The sequence below is a fragment of the Saccostrea cucullata genome, unplaced genomic scaffold (assembly GCF_032062105.1).
Source record: "Saccostrea cucullata isolate Sc308-1 unplaced genomic scaffold, CSIRO_AGI_Scuc_v1 ctg1558, whole genome shotgun sequence".
In the NCBI taxonomy this organism is placed as follows: Eukaryota; Metazoa; Mollusca; class Bivalvia; order Ostreida; family Ostreidae; genus Saccostrea; species Saccostrea cuccullata.
This window is the reverse complement of record NW_026933071.1, coordinates 123,136-139,644: the sequence shown is the minus strand read 5'-3', so window position 1 is coordinate 139,644 and position 16,509 is coordinate 123,136. Positions and strand designations below refer to the sequence as shown.

At 31.9% G+C, this 16,509-nt stretch overlaps 1 protein-coding gene across 1 annotated transcript in view; it reads left to right on the top strand.

The window, feature by feature from the left end:
• Nucleotides 1-1,107: 1,107 nt before the first annotated feature.
• Nucleotides 1,108-16,509, top strand: part of LOC134237194 (uncharacterized) — a 55,017-nt gene continuing 39,615 nt past the window's right edge. Inside the window, exons 1-2 of the mRNA XM_062719297.1 lie at nt 1,108-1,243; nt 3,757-3,989. Of these exons, the coding sequence (XP_062575281.1) occupies nt 1,132-1,243; nt 3,757-3,989 (345 nt within the window). The 5' untranslated portion in view covers nt 1,108-1,131. The remainder of the gene's footprint in view (nt 1,244-3,756; nt 3,990-16,509) is intronic.

Below are 16,509 nucleotides of genomic sequence, written 5' to 3'. Positions count from 1 at the left end.
TCAATTAATCTAACACGGTCACTAATATTTCCACATACAATACAAATACATGTATTCCTTTTTCAGATTTTTGTTTCACAGGAGTGTTAAACATTTCATACTAGCTAGGCCTATGTACAAGACATTTCACTTCGCTGAATTTATTCTAAATTTTCAGCCGTGATATAACAGATCAGCAAGCCTCTATCAAATTACATGGTATACATTAATTGGATAAAATAGAACTGCAACAACTCTGCAAACTATAGTTTTGTTTATTAGAATTGACATATTTAATTACCGCAGGAAACATAAATAGGTTTAAAGTTCCCCACTGAGTCAGCAGATCGCTTTATTGTGTGATTATTTCCCATGCTGTATCGTAGAGCAGGGGCGATAGATGGCGCGTCACTCAAGCCAGGAATCCCTGGCTTTAATGGCGGTGATCACCTGTCTTTTCCTGCGTACGCTAAAGACAGGCAATACCAGTCTATACGTATACGAGAAAGCACCGAAACATTCCGAACACGAGCGTTCAATATCGAACGCCCCGTTGTAAACAAAAAAAGTCGTCAGGTCAATTTCTCAGAGATAAATTAAAGAAAGGAAGTGGCATCTAGGTAAGATGTGTTGATTTTTCACACAAAAATGAAACTATTTATTAAAATATAGTACGTATTATACCCATTAAAACTTATATAAGCAAATCATTTCGCTCGGTAGGGTCATCGGAATGATGCGATATTGAACGCTAACAGGACAGACGTTACTAAAATTTCATTAATTTGAGAGGTTTTTGTTGAAATAATTATTACAAGTTATATGGAAATGATTTAGCTATATAATAAAGGAGTTATTGAACTTATATTAGTGAATATTGGCACTCGTTGGCTGTTCAAATGCACTCGCAAGCTCGAGCATTTGAGCAGGCAACTCATGCCATTATTGACTACTATAAGTTCAATAACCCTATATTATTCATTAAACATTTTTTATTTACAATTTTCCATACAATACCCCAACGATGAAAACACACTCTGAATTTTGTTCTTGTGTTTATTACAGGGGATGAGGCATTTGTTTCCAAAGAAGAGGACAACTGTCTTCGGTATTTAATACCTGGGTATTGGAATCGCAGAAAAGGCAGTGAGAATGTGGTTTGATACCGTTATACCACTAAATCAACTAGAGAGTCATTTAAAAAGGCATGAAAAGAAACTGAGAAAGATTTGTAACGGTGGTCAGATATCGAATCTCTTTCCAGGTGAGGATTTGAACGTACCAAAAACAAAAAAAAAAAAAAAAAAAAAAAAAAAAAAGAAAGGTGACATGAAGAGAAGTTGGCTTCTTTCTCAATAATTTACAGTGATGTCGATCTTAAGGATGATTAACACAAACTTTTTTTTTTCAAAACTCAGCAATATTTCTCATAGATATACATTAAAATTGGTTACCTGACTAATATTTACCAAGTATAGTGGGAGAATTTTATAAGATTTTATCATAAGATATTAGAAAGAATGAGTACACTTAAGTTCGTCATTTGGAACCTTTTCGGCTACCAATTTTAAGCTAAACATTACAATATATCGCTAAATTAATCTATGTTTAATGTGCAAGCATATGCTTTTGATATTTATTTCTAGAATGTTTTGTCATACATATTTCTATAATTACAGAAAATGTAATTGAAAAGGACATGTAAAAGTCTTAAATTCCGGAAATTTGAACGGGACCACTTTCGAATCTAAGGTATCCGCAAATAGGTGGAATCATTTAAACCGCATGGTTGTGGAATGAAAACATTTGCACATATGATTTTTTGCACTACGAATTTAAATGGAGAAGAGATGGATCGTGTTGATTTTATGGTGCACAATTATTTAATGACTCTAATGTTAAGGGATGGGGTTGATAACTCTGTCAATACCAGATTTCTTTCACAACACCCCTAAGATAAGGATAAAGTTAAATAAGAGACATATTATCTTCAAACGCTATTAAAATTTGCGAAAAAATCTCCCATAGGGCCACACCAATTTAATTTCTTGTTCGTCGGACATTTGATGAAAAAAGTACAAGTGGGCTAGCGGTTAAATAATAATATTATTACTTTATTGTAGGCAAATTTTTTAGACGGGGCGTGAAAAAATTTGAGCGGAGAATTATATTTCTTCTGGTTTGCAGAGTAAGTAGATTAAAAGTACGAAAAATAGAGCGGAAATGGAACAGAAAACAGCACAGAATTCCCATGGTGCGGGGATTTTAAATTAATATTATTTGTATAATTTTGTTTAAATACGAGCGCGCGGGTCCGACGAACAAAAATTTTTATTGGTGTGGCCTAGTTTGAAGTTGGAAGTACGATAGATACTATCACAACAGAGACTTAAACACAATGAAATTTTCATTGAAAGCGTTAGCGTATCGAACAGCAGAATGTCACATGAGTTAGGTGATTATAATAATTAATATTATCAATTGTTGATGCTCAGTGACCGGTTAATTTGGTAGCTATCTCGACCCTAGTTTGGGTACAGTTTTTTAAAAATTAGATATGAGCCGCAACTTGGCCAACATTGTCCTTTGGATATGCATACGTTTAAGTTAAAATACACATTCTGTGCATATAAGAAAAATGGCCAAGTTGCGGCTCGATGTAAACAAAGTTGAAAACTGGTATGCATATGAATGACAATAGAAATTAGACAAAACTATTAGACCCCCGTCTCAAAAGCTAGTGTCGCTCTGCATTGTTTAATACTTTCATGTAATATAATATACTAAAGCCTGCTCCTAAGATATTGTTTAACACCTATCAAACATAAATTTCATGAATTTTGGAATTTTATTTTGCGCAAAACATCGGGATCCAACTCTCATAGCTTAAGTGCAGTCATTCTTTGTGCAAAATTTTGTATGAAAATTATATAGAAAGCAAAACAAAATCTCATATCTAAGAACCAAGGAAAACCTACGAATTGTTTATATTTCAGGGATTTATTATGTCATTTTAAATCAAAATCAGTCAAAATATATGTATAAACCGTGCATCATTTTTTTGTTTGTGTTACATAGGATTTATACCAAAGAATAACAAAATATGGTAAAGAGATTATCAAAGTTCTATGTTGTAAATTTCAAGAGCGTAGGTTTATTACGTTTTATTTAATAACATTTTTATTACCCCTCTCTGAGCTTCAGTTTATCATAACGTCAAAAAAGCGCTATAACGACGTCAAACTACCTATCAGTTGCAAAAATCGTCTAAAATTCAGTTATATAGAATTGTAATTACATTTATTTTTAAACATGTTATTTCCTAATTTTGTTTAATTTTATTAATCAAATGGAAAAGGTTCCTTTAAAACAGTACATACGCGTCATTTACCTATATATGATGCGCGAAATGTTGCGCAATGAAAACTAGAGTCGGCACCCTTAAGTACTCTTAAACACATGTAATTTTGTTCAAGCTTAAGCATTAAAACATTCAGAAAGGTTGAACTTATTTTCTATTAACTTTATTATTCCTTTTACAAATAATATAAATGTTAAGATCATCAATCCGAGAAGTCACATTTAACCAGTTTTACACCAATTCATTTAGAAATTAGAACAACGTGATCTTCTTAAGCTTGTGTGGTAAACACGATTCAAGATCTTTGATTTTTTATGTTTACACTGTACGAGCGGGATTTCTACGTATCTATCTCAAATCAAAATTTTATACACTTTAAGAGATGAGAAAATTGCTTACTAGCCTCTGCTTTACAGGATATGGAACAGTAACATCAACAGATTTTGACATATCGTTGTTGTATAAAATAATAAGAAACACGACAAAAGTTAGAAAACCGACAAAAGATTGGGGAGGAACTCCAGATGCAACAGATATAGAACCGGCTGACGACCTGGAACGAGTCCGAATCTGTAGAAACTCACTTTGTCATGGACCACAGTCAATTAGCGATACCGAATTTGAAAAGAGGTGGAAAGAATTGAAGGAGGTAAAGGAATTTTTTCTAGTCAACTTTATATGTATGGAGTACATTAAGTACATAAAGCTTATCTTGATCTGTATATAGACGTCTTTAGTATACTTCTGTTAAAGCCCTCGGGGAATAGTTCCTGTCGCGGGTTAGATAAAAGAGCTATCCCACTCACAACCAGTGGATAGGTGTATATTAATCCATACTACAAAGAAACAACACATTATATTTCAATTTCTGTGATGTACACTGTGAGAATGTACATGTAGCTTATTCATGTTATATGTTAATGTATTATACTTGCATTTTTCATTCTTCTAATATTTGTGCACTCTGACATAAAGATAAACATTTAAGAGAGATTGACAATGAAATATGAATTCGTTAAGAAAAAAAAAACTTAATGAAAGAAACCCTTTTTATTTGCCGAGGTGCATTATTAATGAATGAACCCTGTGAAGGTATATATTGCTATTTTGTACTTCTTGACATTGGCGTCAAATTGCACCTACTGTAGATCCACAAATATTTTTTCGTCAGTTTTTGTTTTGGTAATTTATAATTCGATAAAAATCACGCTGACGTGTTTGGCATGCTATTTCATGCAGCAAGATTGTGACGGTATATTTTGTCGTTTTATTATATTATCGCCTATTATCATTACCTACCCTTAATTTTCTGCTGTTTATTAGTACATGAAGGATATGGAGATAATAAAAGAACAGCATTCAAATTCAAATTCCATAAAACAATACAAAATAGGAGCAAAGCTTTTTTTCAAAAAAGGAACTCAAATTATTTTGTATAATCTTATTTGGTATGGGGACACACCCCCTTGACGACCAGCTTAATCATCTTATCATTGCAATCCCCTCATTTCTATCCTCCGAATCCATGGAAAATTTCAGATTTTATAAATACATATACCTTTAACTTCAAACAGTTACTCGTTCTTAAACAGACATCATGAATGCTAGATCTATATATCAATTATTACCTCCCCTCGCTTCAAATAACTTCCTTTACCAAGGACCAAGGCTGTATTATTGCACCGTAAATTTGAACTCATAAAAGCCACACAATTTTACCTCCAAGGTTGTTTAATTATTTTAAAATTAAATTATAAGGAATGGACTAATTCTTGGCCATATTATCGAGTTTAATCTGAATTGGGTCAGTTTACGCTTTTTCATAATCAGCTTCGCGGATTATAAAGCCTAAACTGACAAAAACCAGGTTATACTCGATAATACGGCCAAGAATAAGAGTTATCCTTAAATATCCAAGTATGCTGCCTTGCAGATTTTGAGTAAATTTTGATTCAATGCTTTCAGAAGAAAAATTTTAAAGAATAGTTGTATATGTATATGTTTCTGTCTAACATTCTGATCCCCCATGGTTACATGTTAAGTCGGGGGAGGGGTGTGTGTCATGATTGGAATTTAAACTACCTATTCAATATAAACATCACGAATCCTGGGTCAACTTCTGTTCTCATTAGTGGCTGTGAATCCAAAAATTTCAGAACGGGGTAGGTGGATGCGGCGCAGCATTTGTTTTTAATAAGGAAAAAAAGTCAGTAGTGTCGACGTCGTTGACAACAATATGTGTTAGCCTTATTGCATATAATGTCGTCCATCAATACATATTGTTTCCGGTGGCAATATGTCCAGAACGAAAAAATTATGTACCATCACAAGCCTAAATTTCTATTTAGTGTGATAATTCCAAAAATCTAGCTTTATCAAACATTGAATTTGTTAACTTTTGCTGTTTAGTTGTTTTAGGGTTATACGCCGAAAATACGATGACACCAAATAGAATGAAGATTGATATGTTTTTCTTGGTTTAAGATTATACAAAGACTCGCAGGAGGTCAACTGGATGGAGAGATAGATTTTCTACAAAACAAAGATCTAGATTACTCAGCATTCCTCTGTTAAACGAAGTCTGGCAGTATTGACAAAAAGTCTTCAAATCGTAAAAAAACGCGTAGATGATCACATTCCAAAGAACATAAGAGGTACAGATTTTATTCTCTTCAACCATAAGTATGGTTCAGCTGTTTTAAGTTTTCAAATCGAAAAGAAAAAATGCTTCATTTTCATTTCTAATTTGCGACATCATGCTTTCACAGCTGCTTACCTAATTTCCATTAAAAGAGGAAAGGTTATTTAATATACAGTTGTGTGCCAAAAGTGAAGATAATTTTATTTTTTCTTTATATATTTCATTGAAAACAACATTTTGTAAAATCATAGGTAAATGGTCAATTTTTGTCCAATTTAATTATTCATTTCAGTACTTAAACCAGAAAATTTGTAGTTATTTTTCTTTAAAAGATCATTACACGTTTAATATGTAGTAAAATATAGTTCATCACAAAACATCAGTTCTAAAATTCAAGATCAATGTTGACTTTATAATTCATTGTGAGTATATGACTTAAAAATCAATGTCACACTTAAATTACAATATTTTTAAATTATCAATGCTTATCAGATAAAAACTATTGTTTTTTTGAACAACAAAAATTTCTTGGATTATCAAGAAATTTTTGATAAAATCTGTCAAGAAGTGTTGTCATACCAACGATTTTACAAAATACTGTTTTCAATGAAATATATAGGGAAAAAATAAAATTATCTTCACTTTTGGCACACAACTGTATTTGAATGCAGTTATGTTTTTGTGAGTTTTATATGTGTGGGAAAGGGGGGATGGAGGTAAGGGGGGTGTAAAGGCTGTTTGTGTGTGTTTGAGACGTGTATGAGAGGATTTATATTGGATGAGGTTGAGGATGAGTGGGTGAGCGTGTTGTTTCCATACTAAATTCTTAAAAGATGTAAAAAAAGTGTTCAAAAAGACAAAATAAATCTGTCAAAGATATAATGTAGCTATCATTTTACAATCGTTTGTCTTAATTCGTTATTAATACAGAAACTTGTATAAAGCTTCATTTTGATTCTACATTAGAACAACTTCAGAGAAAAGTACAAAAGTGGAAAGAAGATGACAAGGTTTTTGCAAAAGTTCCTGCTTATGGGTCAGTTCGTGATAAACTCAAGTCCTTGCCTTTCGTGACCGTGACTGGGAGTGGTGGTAGCACTACTGGACGAAAAAAGTGCTGAGAATCCCAAATTTTACTGATAAAGTTTGATAATTACTGATACGGTGCTGTTGTTGCTGATAAATACTGATATTTACTGTTATTATTACTGTTGTTGCTGATATTTTTTGTTGCTTCTGATAAATACTGATAATTACTGTTGCCTTTTACTGTTGAGTCTGATAAATACTGATAAATACTGTTGAGGTACTGTCGTTGCTGAGAATTGCTGATAATTACTGTTGAGGTACTGTCGATGCTGAGATTTACTGATAATTACTGTGGTCATTGTTTTTAACCTGGTAATTGGTTTAAAATAAAACAGAGGGCTATAAAACCTTCAATTATTACTTTCTTTTACTTGAATTATCATGACAAAATTTTCATATTTCTTTAAATGTTCTGCTTGTGACAAAATTACATGACTGTATGTATGTATGCTGATCTCAATTTCTACAATACGTTTGTGAAAATTTTGACAATAATCAAATGAATTATTAATAGAATGAATATATAGAAATAGAATTAATAAAAAAAAATTAACTGCAGAAAAAAATGGAATTTTACTTTTGCATAAGATCTTATTGAAAAATAAACTGTAAATAAAAAGAAAATTATGATATCTTAAAAAAGATCCATCGCCGCCTTTCCCGATTCCAAGAAAATTATGTAGGGAGATCGGTGATCTTTTTTTATCAATAATAAGAAAAAAGTTCTTAATGGATGGAAAAAAAAATCGGGATAAAAAAAGTTTCCTGCAGGTTAGAAAAGTTGGATTTGTTCCGTTTTCACTAGGTCAACTGGTCGAGTTTGGACAACATTTTGTTTTTGAAGGCCTTTTTTTCTCGAAAACAATTATATTTATCTTGTTAAATGTTCAGTTTTCTGGTCTCTTTTTGTTGAAATATTTGAAAATTTGCTCGAAAATTAGAAATTTTATCCCTTTTAAAAAGTAACTAAGAGGTGAAAACAGGTTTGAATAATTATGTTCAATCTCTGGGCACTGATTTTAATTAATAATTTATTTATTTATTCATTTATTTTAATGTTGTGTAGACGTTTGTAGATCGTCCAAGAATTAATCTCCTCCACATGTACATAATTATGTACAAGTACACACTGTATGCATGTGCAACCGGCAAATGGGGCGAGCTGATTAAAAATTAGAGGTTAAGAATCCCTAGTGCAAAGGTACATGTGTTTAGTTTGTCTCTTAAAATTTAAATACAAAATCATTTTTTATTTAATCAGTTTTGAAATCTCATTAATTTTTTTTATTTGATTTTATGGAATGGGAAATAAGAACTGAAATGAGACTTAATTTAATATGTTATGTATATGATCAAATTGATCGATTTTAATTTTATAAAAGTTGAAAGGAAAACACCTTTAAATTGATTTCAATTGATCAGAAATCGGTGATCGACCTGTGATTTGGCTGTATTGTGTACATGTCTTCAGCCCCGGGGTAGAACGGGGTACAGCTTGTATATTCCATGCATATTGTAGTGGTCAGCGTAACAATGGGCACTAATTACCTATTGTTCTTCGTCTGCGGCTACCGGTGTTATCAATAAACAAACTACCTACACTGTAAATGTACTCGCTACTTTGGAACAATCTTAAAGTTTATGGTCGCACGAAAAAAAAAATTCCGTAATATTGAATTTGATGACGAATATAATTGATAGAAAAAATATTTAGAATAGAACACTTTGGTACTATAATAAAAAAAATATATATACAATGTACATCATGTACGTTGTACAGACTTATTTTAATTATTATTTCAATTCTCAAAGATCTATCTTTCTTCAGTATTTAATTTCATTTTTTTTAGTTTTACGCAAATTTCTTCAATCAATCAATCCTTTATTTGAATCTTTTTACCATTTTACATTAGAATACATAGACCACAAAAACATATAAAATGTAGGTGATTTTATACATAACAGTAGGTTTAAAAGGCATGCGTGAATAAGAAACTAAACAAAAAAAATTGTAGGTTGCTATAAATGCGAAGTAAGGGACTTTAGGCCGGGGAGTATATTTTGTTTATCAGATAAAAGAATATTCCGGGGGAGGTGGTCACATGTATTTTCAATTCTGAATCTCTGCTAACGATGGTTTGGGACCGGTAAATACGTAGACGAGTAAAAAAAAAAGTGTGCAAAATATACAATCATATAGATATAAAGAGAAAGATTGTTTAGTGAAGCACTTTTTTTTAAAATAATATATTAGCATTAATTGTTCACAATTCAGATGCAGGGAAACTCCACTTCGCTTAATCCGAAAAAAAAAAAAAAACCTTAAATGTATGGATTTTGAATGTCAGAAACATGACGTTGTGTATCGCACTCATGAATAAATGTTATAATTACTTCAGTTCTGAATTTTGTATGGTTCATTGTAATTGATTCTCTAAAATAATTTCATCCATGCATATAAAAAAATCGATAGGAATAATATCATAACTTGCATGACTTTTAAAACACACAACTAAAGAACAGACCTTGCCCTATCGGCTATCACTTAATTGTAAACAGTATTTCACCCCCTCCTTTTTATGCTACAATCAAGTAAAATCATATAAATAAGCACCAACTCTGTACTGTTCGTTTATACAAAGGTATCGGACAAAAATGGAATTAAAAAAAATTATAATCTCTGCACAAAATTCTAATTTTACAAAAACGCAAGCCGTAACGATATCCCCATGGCAGAATGTACTAATAATTGACCCGATTCTAAAACGAAAGTACAACTTTTACACGTGGTTGACATGTATATTCCAGAACAACAAGCACAAAGTTTGCATGAATGGAAAAAGTTAATTCAAGTTATGATTTATTTTATTTTGTTTTTTAACTGACTGACCGCATATAACATGTTTAAAGAGTGGCGCATAATATAAGAAGCCATATGCCCATAGAATTAAAACTGTATACAATGAAAAAAGAATTAACCTAAAGAAAGACGTGTATTTCATTGACTGAAATTCACACTGCATAAGATTTATGTCATGTAGTGTACAATACTTAAGCCTTAACAAATAATTTAAAAGAGAGCGAGAGAGAGAGAAAAAAAGCTAGAAAGCGACACAATGATATAAAATTCGCAGGGAGGACATCGGACAACTAGAGCGCGCTGTCTACATAATATATATATATATAAAAAATGATTAAAGATTCTTCAATTTAATTATTTAACCCTGTCACATTCTTCTATAAAATAACAAAGTGTACGCTTCAAAAAATAACAAAGTGTACGCTTCAAGACTAGATTTTATGACAAATATTTAATACTGTCTTGTTAAAATGAGAGCCTAATTTAAAAGTAAATGGAAAGGGGGGTGTGTTTTCACCTTAATGTGCTCATGCATTTTCAGTTCTCCACACGGTAAAATAAATTGATATTTACAACCATTGACTGTATTGAAGTATTAAAGATACCAACAAAAAGCTTTTGATGACAGTACACATACATGTGAGAAAAATATGAGATGAGATTTTTTTAACCTTTATGAACAAAAATTAAACTTTTTAAAAAAAGTACTTGGGAAGAAAAACCACTGCAAATACAACAGAATAATTTTCCTCAGATAATGTCATCTACGTGTAAGGAGGAATTTAAAGAAAAAACATAAACATTTATGAAAGCTTATGTTAACATTATGGTCTAAAAATAATTATAATGAAATTAATAGCTGAAAACTCAAATTAATAAAACGTGACTTTTTTATTTAGAATAATTTATTTTGTGATTGACTGCAATGAATTTGTTAAAATACTTTTAAAAAAAACAAATAATCATTTCTCAGGCTATATTAATCCATTCCCAGGTTAAAAACAATGACCACAGTAATTATCAGTAAATCTCAGCATCGACAGTACCTCAACAGTAATTATCAGTAATTCTCAGCAGCGACAGCACCTCAACAGTATTTATCAGTATTTATCAGACTCCACAGTAAAAGACGACAGTATATATCAGTATTTATCAGCAACAACTAAAATTATCAGCAACAACAGTAATATTAACAGTAAATATCAGTAATTATCAGCAAGAGCAGCACCGTATCAGTAATTATCAAACATTATCAGTAAAATTTGGGATTCTCAGCACTTTTTTCGTCCAGTAGTGTAGAGGAAAAACATTTCTTATTCGTCATATTGCTCTAGAACTTGCACATGAAGGATATGAGATCATTCCAGTCTCATCAATTGAAGAGGTCACCCTTTATGGAAAACTGCATTTCAAGCAATTATTCGTCATAGATGATGTGCTAGGTGTTTATGGTCTAGAAATGAATTTATATAACAATCTTAGCAGGCAGTCTGAAAATGTGCTAAGTTTATTAGAGTCGGGATCTAAACTACTCATGAGTTGCAGATCCGTTGTGTTTAAGGAGTCGAAATCTTTGAATAGTTTTGTTACAAATATCAATCATGTCATCGATTTAGATGACGAAGAAAATGAGCTCAATGATGAAAGCATAAAAAGTATGCTAGCAAATCACTGTAAAAATAACCACTTACAGCAAAAATACTTTGAAGATTTAAGGCTACCTAGAAAATTGCCAATGCTTCCATTGCTATGTAATCTTTTTTCATCTGCTGAAGAGTATCAGACTCAAGGTGAAAATTTCTTCCTCCATCCATACCGGTGTATATTTTCAGAACTTGATAAAATGCGAGAGCTAAACAAATTACATTATGCAAGCTTAGTGTACTGTGTCATCAAAGATAATTGTGTCTCTCCAAAATCTTTAGATAGAAAATGTCTGAAAGAAGTCTTTGAACATTGTAGATTAAACAGGTCAACATCTAAATCTGAACTTCTACATGCAATGCAGGTATTGAAGGGGTCATATCTGGTGCAGGACACAGATGGTAAATATTCTCTAATTCATGACAGTTTGACGTATGAAATAGTGGCAGTTCACTTTGGAAGATGTTTTCAAGACTTTTTTTATTGAAAATTGTACCTCTACCTCTATTTACAACCTCTCAACATTCGTTGAGGAGGGGTCAACATGTAGTGAAAATCTTATTCCTGTCGGTGTTGTACACTTTCTTGTGTTGGTTGACCGTATCATTTGTGACATAAAACGATTCAATCTCTATGAAGTGTTTAGCAGAATAGGGCAATTTTCTCAGAACGAGGCATTTGTTTCGGTATTTTGTAAAACGTTGAAAAAATCCAATTATGATGATATTAAACACTTGTTTTTTGAAGTCGAGACTGTGATACACTTAAATAAAAATACAAAAAAACTTTTTCATGAAATAGAACAAAACTTTGAAAATTTGGAAGACAGTTTAGAAGTTAGAGAAGATATTGCAGTAAATTCCATGCTTTATTTTTTAAACACATCTCATACACGAGTTGTACACTGGATAATTGCATATAAACATGTTGATTTACTCTCTGGTGTCATAGAAATTGTCAGGGAAAAAAGTCAGCCTGTCGAAGAAAAGGTTTGTCTCACTAATAAAAATGATCAGGACATTTTTGGAGTAGTATTTGGCAATGATATTGAATCACATTCGTCTTGTTTAAGTCTAGCGTGTTCTATCAGCAGTTTGGATATGGTCAAATTAATACTGAGTTGCGGGAAAAATGAGTGTATAAATTACATTGATGATCAGGGTAATTGACCATTAGCGACTGCTTCTGCTGTTGGCTGTACTGACGTTGTCAAGTTTCTGCTTAAAGAAGGAGCTAACGTCAATTTGTGTAATGAGGAAAATATTTCATGCCTGCATTATTCTTCTGTGTTTTGTCATTACGACGTAGTGGAGACCTTAATCAAAGAGGGTGCTGACGTTAATTTGTGTACAGAAGACGTGGTCTCTCCACTTTCTGCAGCAATATTATCAGGGAATGCTCATCTAGTCAGACACCTTATTAAGAACGGTGCTCTTATCAATATCGATAGCGAAAACAAATGTTCTCCACTGCATGCTGCATCCTATGTAGGCAATCTAGATCTTTTAAATCTTTTGCTTCACAACCCTGATGTGAATATTGATGCCGGATGTCTATCTGCTGCCTGTAAAAATGGTAAGCGTACTGTTGTTGAGTATCTAATCGATAAGGTAGACATGAATGAGGTTTGTGACAAATGGGATCCTGCACTACATTGTGCTGCCAGATCAGGCCATCTCGCTATTGTAGAATATCTAGTTGAACATGGGGCTGATGTTAATTTGCTAAGTTCTTTAAAAGTAAATCCACTTTACTGTGCCACAATGAATGGACACTTACACATTATAAGGTACCTTTTAGAACATGGCGCTAATATAAACCAAGATATTCGTGGAAATATGAACACAATCTTATGTGTTGCTATAGACAAAGGTTACTTTGAAATTGTGGAAGAACTAATCAAACGTGGTGCTGATGTTAATCAATGTGACCGCAAAGGACAGACTCCATTATGTTACGCATCTAAATCTGGACACCTGAAGACCGTGAAGTTTTTTCTACAAAATGATGCCGATATCAATGTAGGTGCTAGTTGTTTATCTTCTGCTTGTGAAGGCGGCCATTTAGATGTGGTAGAATTTCTTATTGATAAGATGGATGCTAACAAGGTTAGTAACAATTGTGACCCTCCACTCCTTTGCGCTTCCGTTCAAGGTCACAAAAAAATTGTTGAATATCTAGTACACCATGGTGCAGATGTTAATTTGCTTAGTTTCTCTAATGTCAGTCCACTGTACTGTGCTGTGGAGAAAGGACAACAACATATTGTAAAATATCTTCTAGAACAAGGCGCAGACATGAACAAAGCTATTGAAATTGCAAGGGAACGTGGTCAAAAGAACATTTTAAAATTTATGTCGAAACACATAAAAAAGAAAGACAAAAAATGTAACATAATGTAGATTTTTGGAATATTCTAACTAAAACAATCAAAAGAAAGAAATTCGCATTGTGTGCTTGTTCTGGTACTTTCGAAGTAAAATTTGCATGACCTTTTTCGTTATTTTGATTTTAACATAAAAGAAAGATGATACCTCTTATTATTTATAAGGTGAATATAGCATCATCTGTATAAATTATAACTATTTCTTATTCTCTTTTATGTTTTTATTCTTGAATATAAATAAAAGACATTTAAAAACCATCGTTTTCAAATAGTCTACAAGCAACATTTGGGGCTGTTAAAAATATGCATACTTTGCTACATTACTTACTAATGGACTTTCGGGAGAAGCACTGACTTTTGAAGTTGACGGTTTACTTGGACATGTAAACCTGCATCATGTATGGAGGTAGAAAATTGATAACAGATTTAAAAAAAACTTTCCAATTGTCATTGCTATATATGGTGATAAGGTCATGAAAACGTGAAGACCGGGAATAAAGAGTTCTTCAAGGACAACTTATTTGTGCTTTGAAATAACCCGTTGTTTTTATTGAGTTCAATAATGAGTTAAACATTAACATCATAAAAGAGCTTCCGTATTGTCCTAGAGTAAAAGTAAGCCGTCAACTGTAAGAGTCAACACTCCCCGTTAAAGTCCATTGCAGATGTCAAATATCGAATAACTCTTGTAGTGGAAACATAGTGAGATCAAGAGCTAAATGGACAGATGAAGGAGAAAAACTTACAAACTATTTTCTGAATTTAGAAAACAGATATTATAAAGAATAAGATAATTCCTTAATTAATTAAAGAAGAAACTCTGGAAGAAATAACAGATCAAAATGAAATTTAAAAAGAAATAAAAAGTTTCTATACGAATCTTTACAAGGCTAATGATAAAAGCGGGGACTATGATTAAAATGAAATTTTATCAGACACAGACATAAAAAAGTTGAATGATATTCAAAGAGTTCATTAGAAGGGGAACTCTCTTACACGGAAGCAACATCTGTTCTAAGGAATATGACAAATAATAAAAGCCCTGGCAGCGATAGCTTTACTACAGAATTTTATAAAGGTTTTTGGAACAAAATTGGATTTTATGTGGTAAGTCTTTAAATATTGGATACAGCATGGGGGGATTTTCGGTAACACAGAAACAAGGTATCACCTGTATTCCACAGGAGGGTAAAAGTAAATTCTTGAAAAATTGGAGACAAATAACACTATTAAATGTAGCTTATAAAATATGTTCTGCTCAAAGAATAAAAACTGTTCTCGATACAACAATTAGTTCTGATCAAACAGGCTTTATACCGTGTAGATATATTGGTGAGAATACAAGATCAATATATGATTTAATGCAATACACAGAGGAACATGACATCCCTGGCGTTTTATTATTGATTGATTTTGAGAAAGCATTTGACACAGTGTCTTGGAAATTCATACATAAATGTCTAGATTTTTTTAAATATTGGTCCATCTATTCATTTGTGGATATATATACTTTTCAAAGCAATATAGAATCATCTGTTACACAAGCAGGATACTCTCAGATTTTTTTTAACCTAGCCGAGGCTGTCGCCAAGGTGACCCAATTTCTCCGTCTTTGTTTTTATTTTGTGCAGAGTTTCTTGCTCTCAAAATAAAAAAATAACAAAAATATAAAAGGTATTAAAATTAATTAAATAGAATAATGTTTCAGTATGCTGATGATACTGCAGTAATACTAGATGGGTCTGAAAAATCCCTGATCCACTATTGAGGGATTGAATCATTTTAATGCACTCTCTGGGCTAAAAATCAATCTATCATAAACACAATTAGTTTGGATAGGTAGCAAGAAAAACTCAAATAAAAAATTAGGTAATGAAATAATTTGCATTTGACAACCAGCTTTAAAATATTAGGCATTCATTTGGATGTTGACCTGACTGATATTCCCAAACTTAACTATTACAAAATGTTGGTAAAAATCAAAAGTATTATTACTCAGTGGAGCAAAAGGCATACCACTCCTATTTGAAGGGTTACGCTGATAAAATCTCTACTAATCTCACAAATGAACCATCTTTTTATCTCTCTACCAACACCATCAAGCAAATTCGTAAAATATTTGAACAATATATTGTTTAATTTCCTGTGGAAATCTAAGGTGGACAAAATTAAAAGAAAACAAATTACCCAAGACTCTCAAAATGGAGGCCTAAAATGATTGAAATTAATAATTATATCAAAGATGTGAAATCATCATGGATTAAAAGATTACTGATCAGTTAAAATTCAAAATGGAAAACTTTATTAAATGCAACTGTAAATTTTGACAAAATGCCCAAACCTGGATCACATAACATTAATGATATATTTCACCATTCAAGAAATCCTTTTTGGAACGATACGTTTATTGCTTTTCGAGATATTCAAGGTAAAATGAAGATAAAGTCATGGCAAGAATTTGTAACTCAACCAATTTGGTTTAATAAAAAATTTAGAATTGGAAAAAAAGTCCATTTTCTTCACTGAATGGTATAATAAGAATATTATAT